Genomic DNA, 15440 nt, shown 5'->3' on the forward strand with positions numbered 1-15440 from the left:
TGGTCAAGGGAGTGGTCACTTCCCTTTCCACTGTCCAGTTTTGCACCAGAGCATCGACTGGGGATCTGTGAACCGGTGTGGACTGGTTTATGCACGGAGGGAACCAAAGGTGCCCTTCAAAGCATACAAGTGGCTTGGGGAGGCTACCCCGCCCAAGCCAGTCACACACATATTCAAAGGGAGAGGGTTTTGCCTCTCTCTCCCAAAGGAAATCCTCTGTTCCGCCTTCCTGGACTTGATCAGATCATGCTGCAGGAGGGCAGAAACCTGTCTGAGGGGTGGCAGCAGCTTGGGCTGTCCGGAAAGCAATGCTAGGGGTCCTCTAAGTAGCCCCAAGAGTGCATGGAATCATACTTCCAATATTTGCAACAGTAGTGGGGTATGATTCCGACATGTTTGATATAAAAAATGCCCAGGTTCGGAGTTACCATTATGTAGCTGGGCATAGGTAGTGACCTATGTCCAGTGCACACGCAAAATGGCATCCCTGTACTCAGAGTCCAGGAAAATGGGTCTGGGATTTGTGGGGGCACCTCTGCTAGTGCAGGGGTGCCCTCACACACAGGTACCTGCACCCTGCTCTATGGGCTGAGAGGGCCTACCATAGGGGTGACTTGCAGTGACCTGCAGTGAAAACTGGTGCATGCACCCATTTCACGCAGACTGCAGGTCATAGGGTTCCCCTGGTTCACCAGTACCCTGGGTACCTAGGTACCATATACTAGAGACTTACATGGGGGGATCAGTATGCCAGTTGTGGGAAGAACAAGTTACAGATACCAATTTAGAAGGGAGAGAGCATAACCACTGGGGTCCTGGATATCAGGATCCCAGTGGACACAGTTAAACACACTGATAACAGGCAGAAAATGGGAGTAACCATGCCAAGAAAGAGGGCACTTTCCTACACCTCCCTCCCCCGCAACAAAGGACAAGAAGGCTAACCTTGCCCAGATGAGCCTTCATTGTCTAAGTGGAAATATCTGGAGGGATAGTCCATCTACATTGGAGTGGTTACTCCCAGGTCTAAGTACTACCAACGTCCTGGTGGCACCAGGTTTCGGATTCCTTGGCTCTGAGTATAAGAGGTTGTCTTACCAATACACCTTGTAGGTGCCACTGAAATCCCCTACTTCCTGAAGGGCAGCTTGCTATCTTAACTCTTCCAGTGTGGGACAGGTTTTCTGTGCCATACTGAATTCCTCCCTGGCAAGCCCCCATGCACCTAAGAGCTCAGCTGTGTTAGCCTTCAACTCTTCAGTTGTAGGTTCTACCAAGGGAGTGGATTCCTCCTCCTAAAAGGGGGAATCCTCACTGGAGGCAACTTTTTGCCCTTCCTACCCTATGCTTTGGGAGCCTCTTGGGCCATTATTCCGGACTCCAAGATTCCTTTCTCTTTTTGGTTATTGACCTGTGCCCTGGTTAAAGCAAAAATATTGCTGCATGGGCCTCCAACTCCACTTCAGCCTAAGCTGAAGTTTCCAAGTAATTCCCCAAGAGACACTCAACAGATAGGTCTGTGGACACTGCAACTTTCTTTGGGCCTGTAACCCCCTCTCTCCCCCAAAAGCTGATATCAATAACTGCCATGGGGTGGCACACAATGTTGTTGTAGGCGGCAGTCACTTGGTACTGGTGACCCTGTAGGTGTTGCTCAGGTGACACCAGTTTTTCAGTCACCATAGTGAAACTGCCACCTCGGTCCCCGTAGGCCTCTGCCTGAACACCTGACCTTTGTTCCTACAGCTTAGCACCAAGGCTTCTTGTTATGGGAAGAGGAAGAGTTTTTGGACTCCCGAGGATTTTTGTGGGCCTGATGAAGACTCTTTAGGTTTGTGTTTGTCCCCACCTTTGTCCGGAGACATGCCTGGTTTCTTTTTCTTGTCTTTGTCACCCCTTGTGTGAGCTTTTCTGCTCACCCTTGTTCTGACCCTTTTGTCTGCCTTCTTTCCCAGTTCTTGGAGAGAGGTCAGATCTGAGTCTACCAAGTACTGGTGCAACAAATCAGACACATAGGACCTCATTATGACATTGGTGTTGACTGTTAAAGTGGAAGTAATACCGCCAACAGACTGGCTGTAATTACCCCCAAATTATGACCGTGGCGGTGATAGCTCCCATAGACACCCAATGTACCACACCATCAGCCAGGGCATTAACATCACTGACCACAGCATTAGCCATCAACAGCCAGACGGAAGACAAGGTGCCGCCCACCATATCACGACACTGCAAACCGCCAGGATTTCCGGGGCGGTACCAACCTCATCAAAAGCCTGGCGGATACTCGCCGAAAAGCGCTTCAACGCTTTGTCAGGGGTAGTAAGCGCTATATAAATACTATTACAATACAATACAATACAATACAATACATCACAGAAGACCAAAGACTTACCATTAGAGACACAGAGAAGACCAAGGCCCCATTGAACCGGAACTGCAAGTCTTCCCGATGCTTTTTTACACCATGCTCTACCTGGAACACCAATGAAGATGACGACGGTGAGTACAGCTGCCTAGCACACAAGGGAGGGAGGGAGGAAAAGGAGAGTGACACACACGCACGACACACACCAGACTCTCACACACCATACACACAGCCAGCTGCAGACATAAACCAATGGCACACGACGCACAGCATAATAATACACGGACTACAGTCCGGCCTCGCTGACATTGTAATGGCAAAGCAACAAACACCATATGAACTAATTTTAGAACAAAGATACATGAACAATTGTCCAGAAAAGGCCAATGCTTAGTCCATAGTATATAAGGCCCACAGGGCACAGTCCAAGCCCCAACTTGATCCTGACGAATTCCGCACAGCACTGTGCAGGGGCAACATCTCGGAAGTAGACAGGCACCTCAGGGGGAATGGGGTGGGGGGCACCTCAGCTGATGTCAGGAACCTGCCCACTGCTCCTGGAGGGGGCTCCATGCCCATTTCCCAATGCTGGGGAGTGCAAGGTCGAAGTCTCTGAGGTGGAGAATTTGCCCACTGCTCCTGCAGGGGGCTCCATTCCCGTTTCCCAATGCTGGGGAGTGCAAGGTCACATTCTCTGAGGTGGGGAACTTGCCCACTGCTTCTGTAGGGGGTTCCATGCCCGTTTCCCAGTGCTGGGGAGTGCAAGGTCACAGTCTCTTAGGTGGGGAACTTGCCCACTGTTGCTGGAGGGGGTTCCATGCCCATTTCCCAATGCTGGGGAGTGCAAGGTCACAGTCTCTTAGGTGGGGAACTTGCCCACTGTTGCTGGAGGGGGTTCCATGCCCATTTCCCAATGCTGGGGAGTGCAAGGTCACAGTCTCTGAGGTGGGGAACTTGCCCACTGCTCCTAGAGGGGGTTCCATGTACAACAGTCCCTGGAGGGTGGCCTACATGTCGTCTGCTGGAGGGGAGGGCTGCATTGTCTCTGCTGGGGGAGGTGTCTCCTGGGCAGCCTCTGTTGGAGGTGAGGGCTGCATTGTCTCTGTTGGGGGAGGTGTCTCCTTGGCAGCCTCTGGTGGAGGTGAGGGCTTCTTGTCTGTCATTGGTGGTTGAGTTGGAACCTCTTCTGACATCGGTGGTTCAGTGGGAACCTCTTTTGACATTAGTGGTTGAGTGGGAACCTCTTCTGACATTGGTGGTTGAGTGGGAACCTCTTCCGACATTGGTGGTTGAGTGGGAACCTCTTCCGACATTGGTGGTTGAGTGGGAACCTCTTCCGACATTGGTGGTTGAGTGGGAACCACTTCTGACATTGGTGGTTGAGTGGGAACCACTTCTGACATTGGTGGTTGAGTGTGAACCTTTTCTGACATTGGTGGTTGAGTGGGAACCTTTTCTGACATTGGTGGTTGAGTGGGAACCTTCCCTTTCCTGGCTGGTGGAGTGGGAACCTTCCCTTTCCTGGCTGGTGGAGTGGGAACCTTGCCTTTCCTGGCTGGTGGAGTGGGAACCTTGCCTTTCCTGGCTGGTGGAGTGGGAACCTTGCCTTTCCTGGCTGGTGGAGTGGGAACCTTGCCTTTCCTGGCTGGTGGAGTGGGAACCTTGCCTTTCCTGGCTGGTGGAGTGAGAACCTTGCCTTTCCTGGCTGGTGGAGTGAGAACCTTGCCTTTCCTGGCTGGTGGAGTGAGAACCTTGCCTTTCCTGGCTGGTGGAGTGAGAACCTTCCCTTTCCTGGCTGGGGGAGTGGGAACCTTCCCTTTCCTGGCTGGTGGAGTGGGAACCTTCCCTTTCCTGGCTGGTGGAGTGGGAACCTTCATTGTCTTTCCTCCACGGCCAAGAGGTGCCTGTCCTTGTGGACTGTTTGGCTGAGGTGCTGGGCTGGGTTGTTGGGACCCTGCTCTTATGGGTAGGATCGGAGGATAGGGAAGAGGTCAAGTTGGGCACAGAAAAGCTTCTTACGCATGGTGGGGTGGGATGAGGGATGGAAGTAGAAGTTGAGGGAGTGGTTGTTGGAGGAGTACGTCTGCTGGACTTGGGTGCAGGTGGATGGCTGTTGGGTGTCTGAGTGCTTGCGTTTGTGTCCTTTGGGGGGACATACAGGGTGGGAGAGGACACACGGATGGATGTTGTGGATGTGTCTGCTAGTAAGGTGTGTGTGCTGCTTGGTGAGGTGATGCTGGTGGTGCCTGTTGAAGCAGTGCATGCAGGTGTGAGTGTGGACGTGACTGAGGGAGGTGGAGGAGGAGGGGAGAGAGTGGAGGCAGTGGAGGCAGTGGATGTGGATGTGTATTCAACTGTCTGTTGTTTGTGTGAGTGCTTGTGGACTGAAGTGTGGTGCCTGTGTTTGACTGTGCCACTCTTGTGCGTTGTCTTATGTGCGTGCTTTTCTGTATGTGTGCATGGGGTGGGTTGGGGTTAAGGAGACTGGGAAGTGGTAGTTGGAGGGGGGACAGTAGGAACAGGGACAATGGCTGCCATCAGAGAGGAGCCAGAGCCTGAATTGATCTCTGTTGGGCCGCCAATCCACCGTGAATCCCCTCTAGGAACGCATTGCATTGCTGCATCTGGGATGCCAGCCCCTGGATGCATTCACCATGGTTTACTGCCCTACAGAGATGGATCTCAGGAGTTCAATAACTCCTCACTCCGGGCAGCAGGGCTCACTGAGGCAGGGCCTGAGGTGCCTGGGGCAAAGGAGATGCCCACCCTCCTGGGTGAGCAGGCACAGGCAAATTGCTGAGGGGCTACTGGGAGGGCGGTGCTGGTACGGGGGGAGGCTGTACCTGCAGCTGGGGTGGTCACAGAGGTGTCTGCCACCACCAGGGAACTTCCATCGTAGGAGGTATCTGAGTCAGTGTTGTCACCTCCTGTCTTCGCTGTGGTCCTCCCCTCGCCCTCTGCCCCTGGGTTCTGTGGGATGCAGCTCCCTCTGTCGCCGGTGCCCCTGCTCCTCCGCCAGTTGATGCTAATGCACACATGGACAGGATGACAGAATGAGAAAGGGGGGGAGGTAGGGAGAGAAAGGGAGCACTGGGTCAATTACTGCACCAACACCGCAGTGGGCATACACAGCACCGTCACACACAGGGATCAGTATTGAGCACTATGCATTGCAGTGGCATTGAATTGGCTAGATGCCACAGCAAGATGAGGGCCAGACACGGCCAACGGCACACCTCCTGGGACCCACAAAGCCCTGACTGACATGGAATGCAAACGAGCTGCGTTTGCCATACACCCATTACCCTTGAGCTGGATCACGCTGCAATGTCTGGCCTGGCATTAAGGGGCACCCACTAACTCACAACCACCACCCGGATCCCATGCCACCTAACAATTATTGTAGTAAGGCCCACTGTACTCACCCCCTTCTGGCTGCTGTGATGCCCTCAAGCGCCCATCCAGCTTTGAGTAGGCCACCACCAGTATGTGGACCATCGGGGGTCAGGTTCCGACGGGCACCTCTTCCTCATTGGGAGGCCATCCACAGGTAGGCCTCCACGGTCTTCTGTGCCCAGCGTCTCAGGTCCTCCCACCGTTTCCTGCAGTGGGTGCCCTGTCTGCTGTTGACCCCCAGGGTCTGCACGTCTTTGGCGATGGCACGCCACAATCCCTTCTTTTGAGGGGCGCTGACCTGCAGAGGGAATACAGACAGTAGGATAGCATTACACATACAATTCAGCCTGTCACACATGTAGCCCACAAATTCTGTTTCCAACTCCATTGGCACACACATCGCCCGGCGTACACCATGTAAACTACCACCAGACATACCACCCCACAACTGACACGATGCCTGCACACACATCTCCATGCAACCCTCCCATATGTATCGTGGCCAAGGTGTACTCACCTGTTGGTCTGGAGGCCCATACAGCTGTTCATACTGGGGCAGGACCCCATCCACCAAGCGCTCCAACTCCTTTGAAGTGAAGGCAGGGGGACCCTTCCCCCGGTCACACGGGCCATGGTAGATTCCAGACACAGGTCACAGCAGCACACACAGTGTAGGTGTTGTCCTGTGGAAAGTCAGGAATCAAGTGAGGTTATAGACAGAAAATGGCAGTCATGTACACCATCACCGCCGACGCCGATACCCATTGGCCACTGTACTCCATAGAGACCCATATTAGCCAATGAGGAATTACACTGCAGTGCAAGACCGCCTTCTGCCACAACGCCCAACGTCGGCAGAGTTACCTCACTTCCACCTGTCCCTAGATACAGGTCAGGCGGAGAGCCTCGAACTTCTTTTGCAGCAAAAACTGTGGGGTCAGGGACATGGAGGATCCTTTTGGACCAAAGAGACACAAAACATGTCGACCTCATTTCGAGGAATGTCTGGCAATTCCTGACTTCCTCTCCTCTTTATCAAGTTGTTAGTGAGTGGTTGAGCATTATCTCTATCTCACTCCCTTGTTATTTTTTAATCTTGGCCATTACCCAACATCGGCGAATAAATGAGGGTTTTTGAGCCAATTTTATTTTCTGTTGATCTCTCCTCTTTTTCTTCTGACCCATATTTGGGCTCTGTGGCATCATCGAGAAAAGATCTCCAGCAAAGAGACCCCTTCGGGGGGTGCCCGTCAGGCATTGCAGCGCCGGTCTGACGAGGAGCCCGTCCGATGATGAAGCATGACACCCAATAGGGTGTGTGAGGACTCTTGCTCCTATTAATTAGGACTCCCTAGTGTTCTCCCTGTTTTTCTTTGTCTCCTTTGGAACAGTGCATTTCATTACATAGCAGTAGTCACTGGAGGGCATACACTGGACCGTTAATCCTCCGATCCCTTTATATTTTTGAAGCTGCAGTACAGAGTACAGCATTTGGCACTTATCCTTCTTGTGTTCTCCAGTTTTGCAGCAAGTTATTAAGGCTAGGCATTCTAATTATCCAATTAGTCAATTAGAAGGACAGTATATAAAAACAAATAACCCAGTTCAGAAGGCACTGTAGTTATAGAAGTGCAAACTTCCCTAAGAAAATATGTAAAAATGTAATAGCCAAAAGCACCTTTCCATCCCAAACTGTAAGCCCCTTATGTTTATTGCCCTTTACTTATAGTCTTTAAATCGTATGGTCCAAGCCTTGAGGGTGCCAGAGACTTTAAGAAGGAAAACAATTGCCGTGCCATCCTAACAGCTGTGTTCAAGTTCTTACAAGCAGAACGGGTAAAACACAACCAGGGAAATAAAGTATGAGTGACATCGTAAGAATGGAGAGACATCATCCCCTTCTCCTTATGGTGACATTTCCAGATTGGGATAGCAGAAGTGAAGGGGCTGTTTTAGGTCTGGGGTTGTTTTTAGGGCTTAGGGTTAGGGATGGGATGGTTTCAAGGGTTGTGGAAGTTATTAGGGCTCAGGGTGAAGGCTGGGGCCTGTTTTAGGTCTGGGGCTGTTTTTAGTGCTTAGGGTTAGGGCTGGGATGTTTCTAGGGTTGGGGAAGTTATTAGGGCTCAGAGTGAGGGATGGTCTTTTAGTAATATTTGAACCGTTTGAGCTATAAACAATGTATTTTGGTTGCAGATTTTTGGTTATGTGGCAAATCTATAATTATACAAAAAATACTGCGGCCACACATTTGCATAATTTTAGTGGCCCTGAATATAGTGCATCTTACAAACTGAAGTCACGGCGGGGGCTTAACAAACAGACAAAATTAAGGCGTATTTTGCTTAGTCTCAGGATCGTTAATGCGGACAGTGACTTTAGCCCATCCATAACCCTGGGTATTCCTCACAATAACCAACAACCTAATCTGTGACCTGCAGTACAGAGTACAGCATTTGGCACTTATCCTTCTTGTGTTCTCCAGTTTTGCAGCATGTTATTAAGGCTAGGCATTCTGATTATCCAATTAGTCAATTAGAAGGACAGTATATAAAAACAAATAACCCAGTTCAGAAGGCACTGTAGTTATAGAAGTGCAAACTTCTCTAAAAAAATATCTAAAAATGTAATAGCCAAAAGCACCATTCCATCCCAAACTGTAAGCCCCTTATGTTTATTGCCCTTTATTTATAGTCTTTAAATCGTACGGTCCAAGCCTTGAGGGTGCCAGAGACTTTAAGAAGGAAAACAATTGCCGGGCCATCCTAACAGCTGTGCACAAGTTCTAACAAGCAGAACGGGTAAAACACAACCAGGGAAATAAAGTATGAGTGAAATTTTAAGAATGGAGAGACATCATCCCCTTCTCCTTATGGTGGCATTTCCAGATTGGGATAGCGGAAGTGAAGGAAAAAAAAAGAAGTGGGGGGATTAACCAAGTGGGGCCGTATACAAGTGACATCATGGTGAATGACATCACAGCTTGTTGTTTCCAGTGCTGAAACGGGTTTTATCACACGTCTGTGTTAGCACTGCACTAAGCAAGTGCCAATACATAAGATTAAGGGCATGTTAGCCAATAATACATTATGGCCCTCATTCTGACCCTGGCGGTCGGTGATAAAGCGGCGGCCAAGCCGCCAACAGGCCGGCGGTCTAAAATATGCAATTCTGACCCTGGCGGGACCCGCCAACACAGCCCGCCAACTTAACACTCCGACCGCCACAGCGGTACAAACAAACAGCGCGGCGGTTCCCGCCAACAGCCCGGCGGCAGACAAAGTACCGCCCACCCTATTACGACCCACCAATCTGCCACCTTTTCCGGGGCGGGAGCACCGCCGATAAGAACACGGCGGAAACAGACTACGAACGGGAAAACGCTCACCTCTACGCACTCCACGCGAGATTCCGGCAGTATGGAGCCAGAGTTGCAGGTCATCCCCGCACTCCTATTCCTGCTCATATACCAGGAGCACGCCCGGCGGCGCGGAAGACATCGGTGAGTACGGCACCTACGACACAGGGGAGGGAAAAGATTACCGGCACACACCCACCCACCCACACCCACTACAACACACACATCAATGCATTCCCACAGATCACTGTCACAACCCACAAACCACCCCCCTCCGAAATAATGCAAAGACCAAAAGAAGAGATCATAAACGGGCAGATATATTGAAATATGTACACCATTAATCCCAATAAATAAATAAACTATGTACAAAATATATACAGCTACTAAATGTAGTCCAACCACTGTCCGTGGATCACAGGGGTCCTGTGCAAAGGGGCAAGGCCCAGTCCCACGACAAGAACTCCACCGAGAGAACACTGCAGGGGCATCAGAAAGAAAATAGGACAGGCACCTCAGGGGGAAGGGAAGGGGGGGCACCTCAGCCACTTGAGTACACGACGCCAGATCCACGAGGGGACTCCATGACCACTGGCCCATCCTGGGGAGAGCAAAGCCACAGTCCAAACAGTCCATACAGTGGGTGGCCTGCCCACTGGGCCATCCTGCGGAGAGCAAAGCCACAGTCCATACAGTCCATACAGTGGGTGGCCTGCCCACTGGGCCATCCTGGGGAGAGCAAAGCCACAGTCCATACAGTCCATACAGTGGGTGGCCTGCCCACTGGGCCATCCTGGGGAGAGCAAAGCCACAGTCCATACAGTCCATACAGTGGGTGGCCTGCCCACTGGGCCATCCTGGGGAGAGCAAAGCCACAGTCCATACAGTCCATAACAGACCCCACTGCCACTGGAGGAGGCAAGTTGGCCAGAGGACATCCTGCAGCCCTGCCCGAGATAGATCCTGCCCTGCCACGTCTGCCAAAGGGCCAGCGGTTCTTGCCCTGAAGGGCCCAGTTCAGCGGTTCTTGAGACGGCGGGGCCCAGTTCAGCGGTTCTTGAGACGGCGGGGCCCAGTTCAGCGGTTCTTGAGACGGCGGGGCCCAGTTCAGCGGTTCTTGCCCTGAAGGGCCCAGTTCAGCGGTTCTTGAGACGGCGGGGCCCAGTTCAGCGGTTCTGGAGACGGCGGGGCCCAGTTCAGCGCTTCTTGCCTTGAAGGGCCCAGTTCAGCAGTTCTTGAGACGGCGGGGCCCAGTTCAGCGGTTCTTGCCCTGAAGGGCCCAGTTCAGCGGTTCTTGAGACGGCGGGGCCCAGTTCAGCGCTCCTTGCCTTGAAGGGCCCAGTTCAGCGGTTCTTGAGACGGCGGGGCCCAGTTCAGCGCTCCTTGCCTTGAAGGGCCCAGTTCAGCGGTTCTTGAGACGGCGGGGCCCAGTTCAGCGGTTCTGGAGACGGCGGGGCCCAGTTCAGCGCTCCTTGCCCTGAAGGGCCCAGTTCAGCGGTTCTTGAGACGGCGGGGCCCAGTTCAGCGGTTCTTGAGACGGCGGGGCCCAGTTCAGCGCTTCTTGCCTTGAAGGGCCCAGTTCAGCGGTTCTTGAGACGGCGGGGCCCAGTTCAGCGGTTCTGGAGACGGCGGGGCCCAGTTCAGCGCTCCTTGCCCTGAAGGGCCCAGTTCAGCGGTTCTTGAGACGGCGGGGCCCAGTTCAGCGGTTCTTGAGACGGCGGGGCCCAGTTCAGCGCTTCTTGCCTTGAAGGGCCCAGTTCAGCGGTTCTTGAGACGGCGGGGCCCAGTTCAGCGGTTGTGGAGACGGCGGGGCCCAGTTCAGCGCTCCTTGCCTTGAAGGGCCCAGTTCAGCGGTTCTTGAGACGGCGGGGCCCAGTTCAGCGGTTCTTGAGACGGCGGGGCCCAGTTCAGCGCTTCTTGCCTTGAAGGGCCCAGTTCAGCGGTTCTTGAGACGGCGGGGCCCAGTTCAGCGGTTCTGGAGACGGCGGCCGGACTATGGCCAACTGCTAATTGCCTGGTGGTGCCCTCCTGGGCAGCGGGGATGGTGCTCCTTCACTGCCCACCTGGGCTGTGGGTGGTGGGGCCCTCCTGGCCAGCTGGGCTGGGTCCTCCCTGGGCAGCGGCTATGGGGGTGGTGGGCTCTCCCGGGGCAGCTGTGCCGGTTCCTCCCGGGGCAGCGGCTATGGGGGTTGTGGGCTCCTCCTGGGCAGCAGGCCTGCTGCCTGACCTCTCCGACTTGCTGCCCTTGCCCTCCTTAGTCGTGGGCCTGTGGCCCTTTCCTCCCTTTGGAGCTGTGGCTGGTGACTGTCTCTGGGTGGTGTCCGGGGGGGATGTAGAAGGCGGGCTCCTGCGGCGCCCCTTCCGCCTTCTGCTCCTCTTCCCAGGGGGTGGGCTGGCTGTCCCCTTGCTGCTGGGCGAAGATCCAGACATGCGGGCTGGCGGGCTCCAATACCCCTGCACCCTTGTCAAGGGGGCTGCAGGGCTGGTGGTGGCTGAGGTGCTCTTCTTACCCCGACGAGAAGGAGGGGGGGGCTCAGGGTCAGGAAAGAAGTTAGTAGTGGCGAGGAAGAGCTTCTTGGGACAATGAAGAGTGGTAGGTACAGTGGGAATGGGAGTGGAGGGAGAGGATGTGGTTGTAGGTGAGTCACGTTTGCTGTCTTTGGGTGCAGGTGCAGGAGGGATAGGCTGTCGTGAGGTGGATGGCTGTTGGGTGGGTGGGTGGCTGCGTTTGTGTGGTGTGGAAGAGGGGGTGACAGACACAGTGGGAGAGGACACAGGGGACGTGTAAATGGCAGTGGGGGTGGTGACTGCACGTGTGCGGACTGGAGTGGAGGGTGTGCTGGTGATGGAAACACTGGCTGATGGTGAGGTGAATGGAGGTGTGAGTGTAGACGTCACAGGGAGGGAGGAGGGAGACGAGGAGGTGGGGGTCACAGAGGTGGTAGTGACTGTTGGCATGTCTGCATCGGAATGTTGCGTGTGTGAATGTCTGCGTGATCTGTGGTGCTTATGTTTGGATGAGCTTCTCTTGGGTGTTGAGGTGTGTGCAGGCTGGTCTGATGGTGTGGGTGGGACAGGCAGAGGAACAGGAGACTGGGAGGAGGGAGTTAGTAGAGGCAGGCAGGAGACAGGGACAATGGCTGCCGTCAGTGCTGAGGCCAGAGCCTGGAACGATCGCTGATGGGCAGCCTGACCCGAATGAATGCCCTCCAGGTACGCATTGCTGCGATGAACCTCCCTCTCCACCCCCTGGATGGCATTCAAAAGGGTAGTCTGCCCAACAATGAGCGTTCGGAGGAGGTCAATGACCTCCTCACTGAGGGCAGCGGGGGTAACAGGGGCAGGGCCTGAGGTGCCTGGGGCGAAGGAGATGCCCGGCTTCCTGGCAGAGCGGGCACGGGGCGAACGCTGAGGGGCTGCTGGGAGGGCGGAGATGGTGCGCTTGGTGGCGGCTGTACCTGTAATGGCGGGGGGCACGGATGGTGCCACCCCCGCAAGGGAGCCCCCTTCCGAGGACGTGTCCGTGTCGCTGCAGGGTCCAGTCGTCCCCGTCGTGGAGCTCCCCTCGCCCTCCGTCTCACTGGTCCAGTCTGACTCTGTGGCATGGCCCTCCTGGGCCATGTGAGATGCAGCTCCCTCCTGCCCCGATGCCACTTCTCCTCCGCCTGATGATGCTGATGCACACAAGCACAGAAAGACAAACAAAAAGGGGGGGGGAGAGAGAAATAAAGGGATATTGAGTACATGGATCTCCGGTACAGTTAGCGGACATGACAGACACAGATGCCCCCTGCACTAACTTGCGCACTTGGGGTACGCTACGCATTCCGTGGAACATGCCCTACACGCCTAGAGTTGACAACTGCACCCATGGATGACACGGCCCAGGGATGGCTGTATTGACAAACTACTGAGGGTGGTGGCTGGGGACACAGGGGCTTACGGGGGTGCCCAGCCTACAGATATCGCCCTGGCCTAGGGGGACCCCCAGCCCTCCTCCCCCACCCAGACACCTCCACTGCGCGACAACAGAGTAGATAATGCTTGTACTCACCCCCTTGTGTCTGCTGTGCTGCCCTCACGCGCCCATCCAATTCAGGGTAGGCCACCGCCAGGATCCGGAACATCAGGGGGCTCAGTTGACGGCAGGCACCCCGCCTACGTTGGGAGGCCATCCCCAGCAGAGACTCGGCGGTCTTCTTGGTCCCGCGGCGGATGTCCTCCCACCTCTTGCGGCAGTGGGTGCCCCGTCGATGGTGGACCCCCAGGGCCCGGACTTCCTTGGCGATGGCACGCCAAATCCCGATCTTCTCATGGGCGCGGACCTATGTGACACGTACAGGGAGGGAGAAATACCACGTTCAAGTTTCTCAGCATTTTCCTTTCCAGTGGCCCAACGCCCCCCATCCCCGCCAGGCCCCCCGCCATGCCCCCCGCCATGCCCAACATGCCCCCCATCCCCGCCATGCCCCCCCGCCATGCCCAACATGCCCCCCATCCCCGCCAGGCCCCCCGCCAGGCCCAACATGCCCCCCATCCCCGCCAGGCCCCCCCGCCATGCCCCCCCCGCCATGCCCAACATGCCCCCCATCCCCGCCAGGCCCCCCGCCAGGCCCAACATGCCCCCCATCCCCGCCAGGCCCCCCGCCATGCCCCCCCGCCATGCCCAACATGCCCCCATCCCCGCCAGGCCCCCCGCCATGCCCCCCGCCATGCCCAACATGCCCCCCATCCCCGCCAGGCCCCCCGCCAGGCCCAACATGCCCCCCATCCCCGCCAGGCCCCCCGCCATGCCCCCCCCGCCATGCCCAACATGCCCCCCATCCCCGCCAGGCCCCCCGCCAGGCCCAACATGCCCCCCATCCCCGCCAGGCCCCCCGCCATGCCCAACATGCCCCCCCGCCATGCCCAACATGCCCCCCATCCCCGCCAGGCCCCCAAGCCAGCCAGTGGCCCCAAATCCATATTGAATTAAACTCACTTGTTGGTCTGGAGGACCGTAGAGTAGCGCATACTGGGGGAGGACCCCATCCACAAGTTTCTCCAACTCCTCTCCAGTGAAGGCAGGGGCCCTTTCCCCAGTCGCAGCAGCCATTGTCCCTTCCAGACCGAGGTCACAGCAACACTTGCAGTATAGGTCCTCTCCTGTGAAAGTTCAAGTCGCAAGTGGATAAGTAGATAGAAAATGGCGGTCACGTCCGCGGCGGTGCGTACCGCGGCGGTGCGTCCCGCCACCGCCGGCGCCCTTCGCCATTGGCTCCTGAAACCCATAGGCTTCAATGTTAACCAATGCGGCTTTGCGCCGCGGTCTTCGCCCGCCGCCCGCCGCGGTGTGCCACGCCAGCGCATTGACCTCACATCCCATTGTCACACTTCACAGGTCAGGCAGCCGCCATTTCCAGGGCCCACATGGCTCAATTTCAACTGCGTCACACAGGCCTAGGCCTTGCATAGCCACTCAGACACGCCATTCACTGCATAGAGAATCGTATACTGTGCTAGCTGTGAGTACGTACCTGTGGGTTGCTTGACTGTGTGCTCCATGTTGTCCTTCCTAGGCACCGTCCGCTGGGTTGGGCGAGGAGACGGATGAATCCTCCCGTGTACCGACCGCTGGTGGACCTGTCGACAATGGAAGAACGCCACATTATCCTGACCTACCGTCTTAACCGTGCCACTATCCATGAACTGTGTGCCCGGCTGGAGCCCGACCTGATGTCCCCCATCCGCCAACCCACAGGGATTCCCCCTCTGGTGCAGGTCATGTCAGTACTACATTTCTTGGCAAGTGGGTCATTTCAGACAACCGTGGGAATTGCTTCCGGGATGTCTCAGCCCATGTTTTCAAAGGTGTTATCCAGAGTGTTGTCTGCCCTGATGAAATCCGTGAGGAACTACATCATTTTCCCTGAGGTGGGCGAATTGGCTACAGTGAAGGGTGATTTCTACGCCCTTGGACATATTCCCAACGTAATTGGTGCCATTGATGGGACCCATGTGGCTTTGGTTCCCCCAAGAGACAGGGAGCAGGTGTACAGGAACAGAAAAAATTACCATTCAATGAACATCCAGGTGGTGTGTTTGGCTGACCAGTACATCTCGCATGTAAATGCCAAATTCCCAGGGTCAGTGCATGACGCCTACATCCTCAGGAATAGCAGCATCCCTTACGTGATGGAACAGCTACAGAGACACCGTGTATGGCTAGTGGGGGACTCTGGGTACCCCAACCTGTCGTGGCTACTGACCCCAGTAAGGAATCCCCGGACCAGGGCAGAGGAACGGTACAATGAGGCCCATGGGCGTACTAGGAGGGTGATC

At 55.4% G+C, this 15440-nt stretch overlaps 1 protein-coding gene across 1 annotated transcript in view; it reads left to right on the forward strand.

Annotated features, from left to right (window-relative positions):
- LOC138286969 (zinc finger protein 208-like) overlaps positions 1–15440 on the forward strand; it is a 183059-nt gene that overhangs the window by 138128 nt on the left and 29491 nt on the right. Inside the window, exon 7 of the mRNA XM_069227338.1 lies at positions 7494–7600. Within this exon, the coding sequence (XP_069083439.1) occupies positions 7494–7600 (107 nt within the window). The remainder of the gene's footprint in view (positions 1–7493; positions 7601–15440) is intronic.

This window comes from Pleurodeles waltl, chromosome 4_1 (genome assembly GCF_031143425.1).
Source record: "Pleurodeles waltl isolate 20211129_DDA chromosome 4_1, aPleWal1.hap1.20221129, whole genome shotgun sequence".
NCBI lineage: Eukaryota > Metazoa > Chordata > Amphibia > Caudata > Salamandridae > Pleurodeles > Pleurodeles waltl.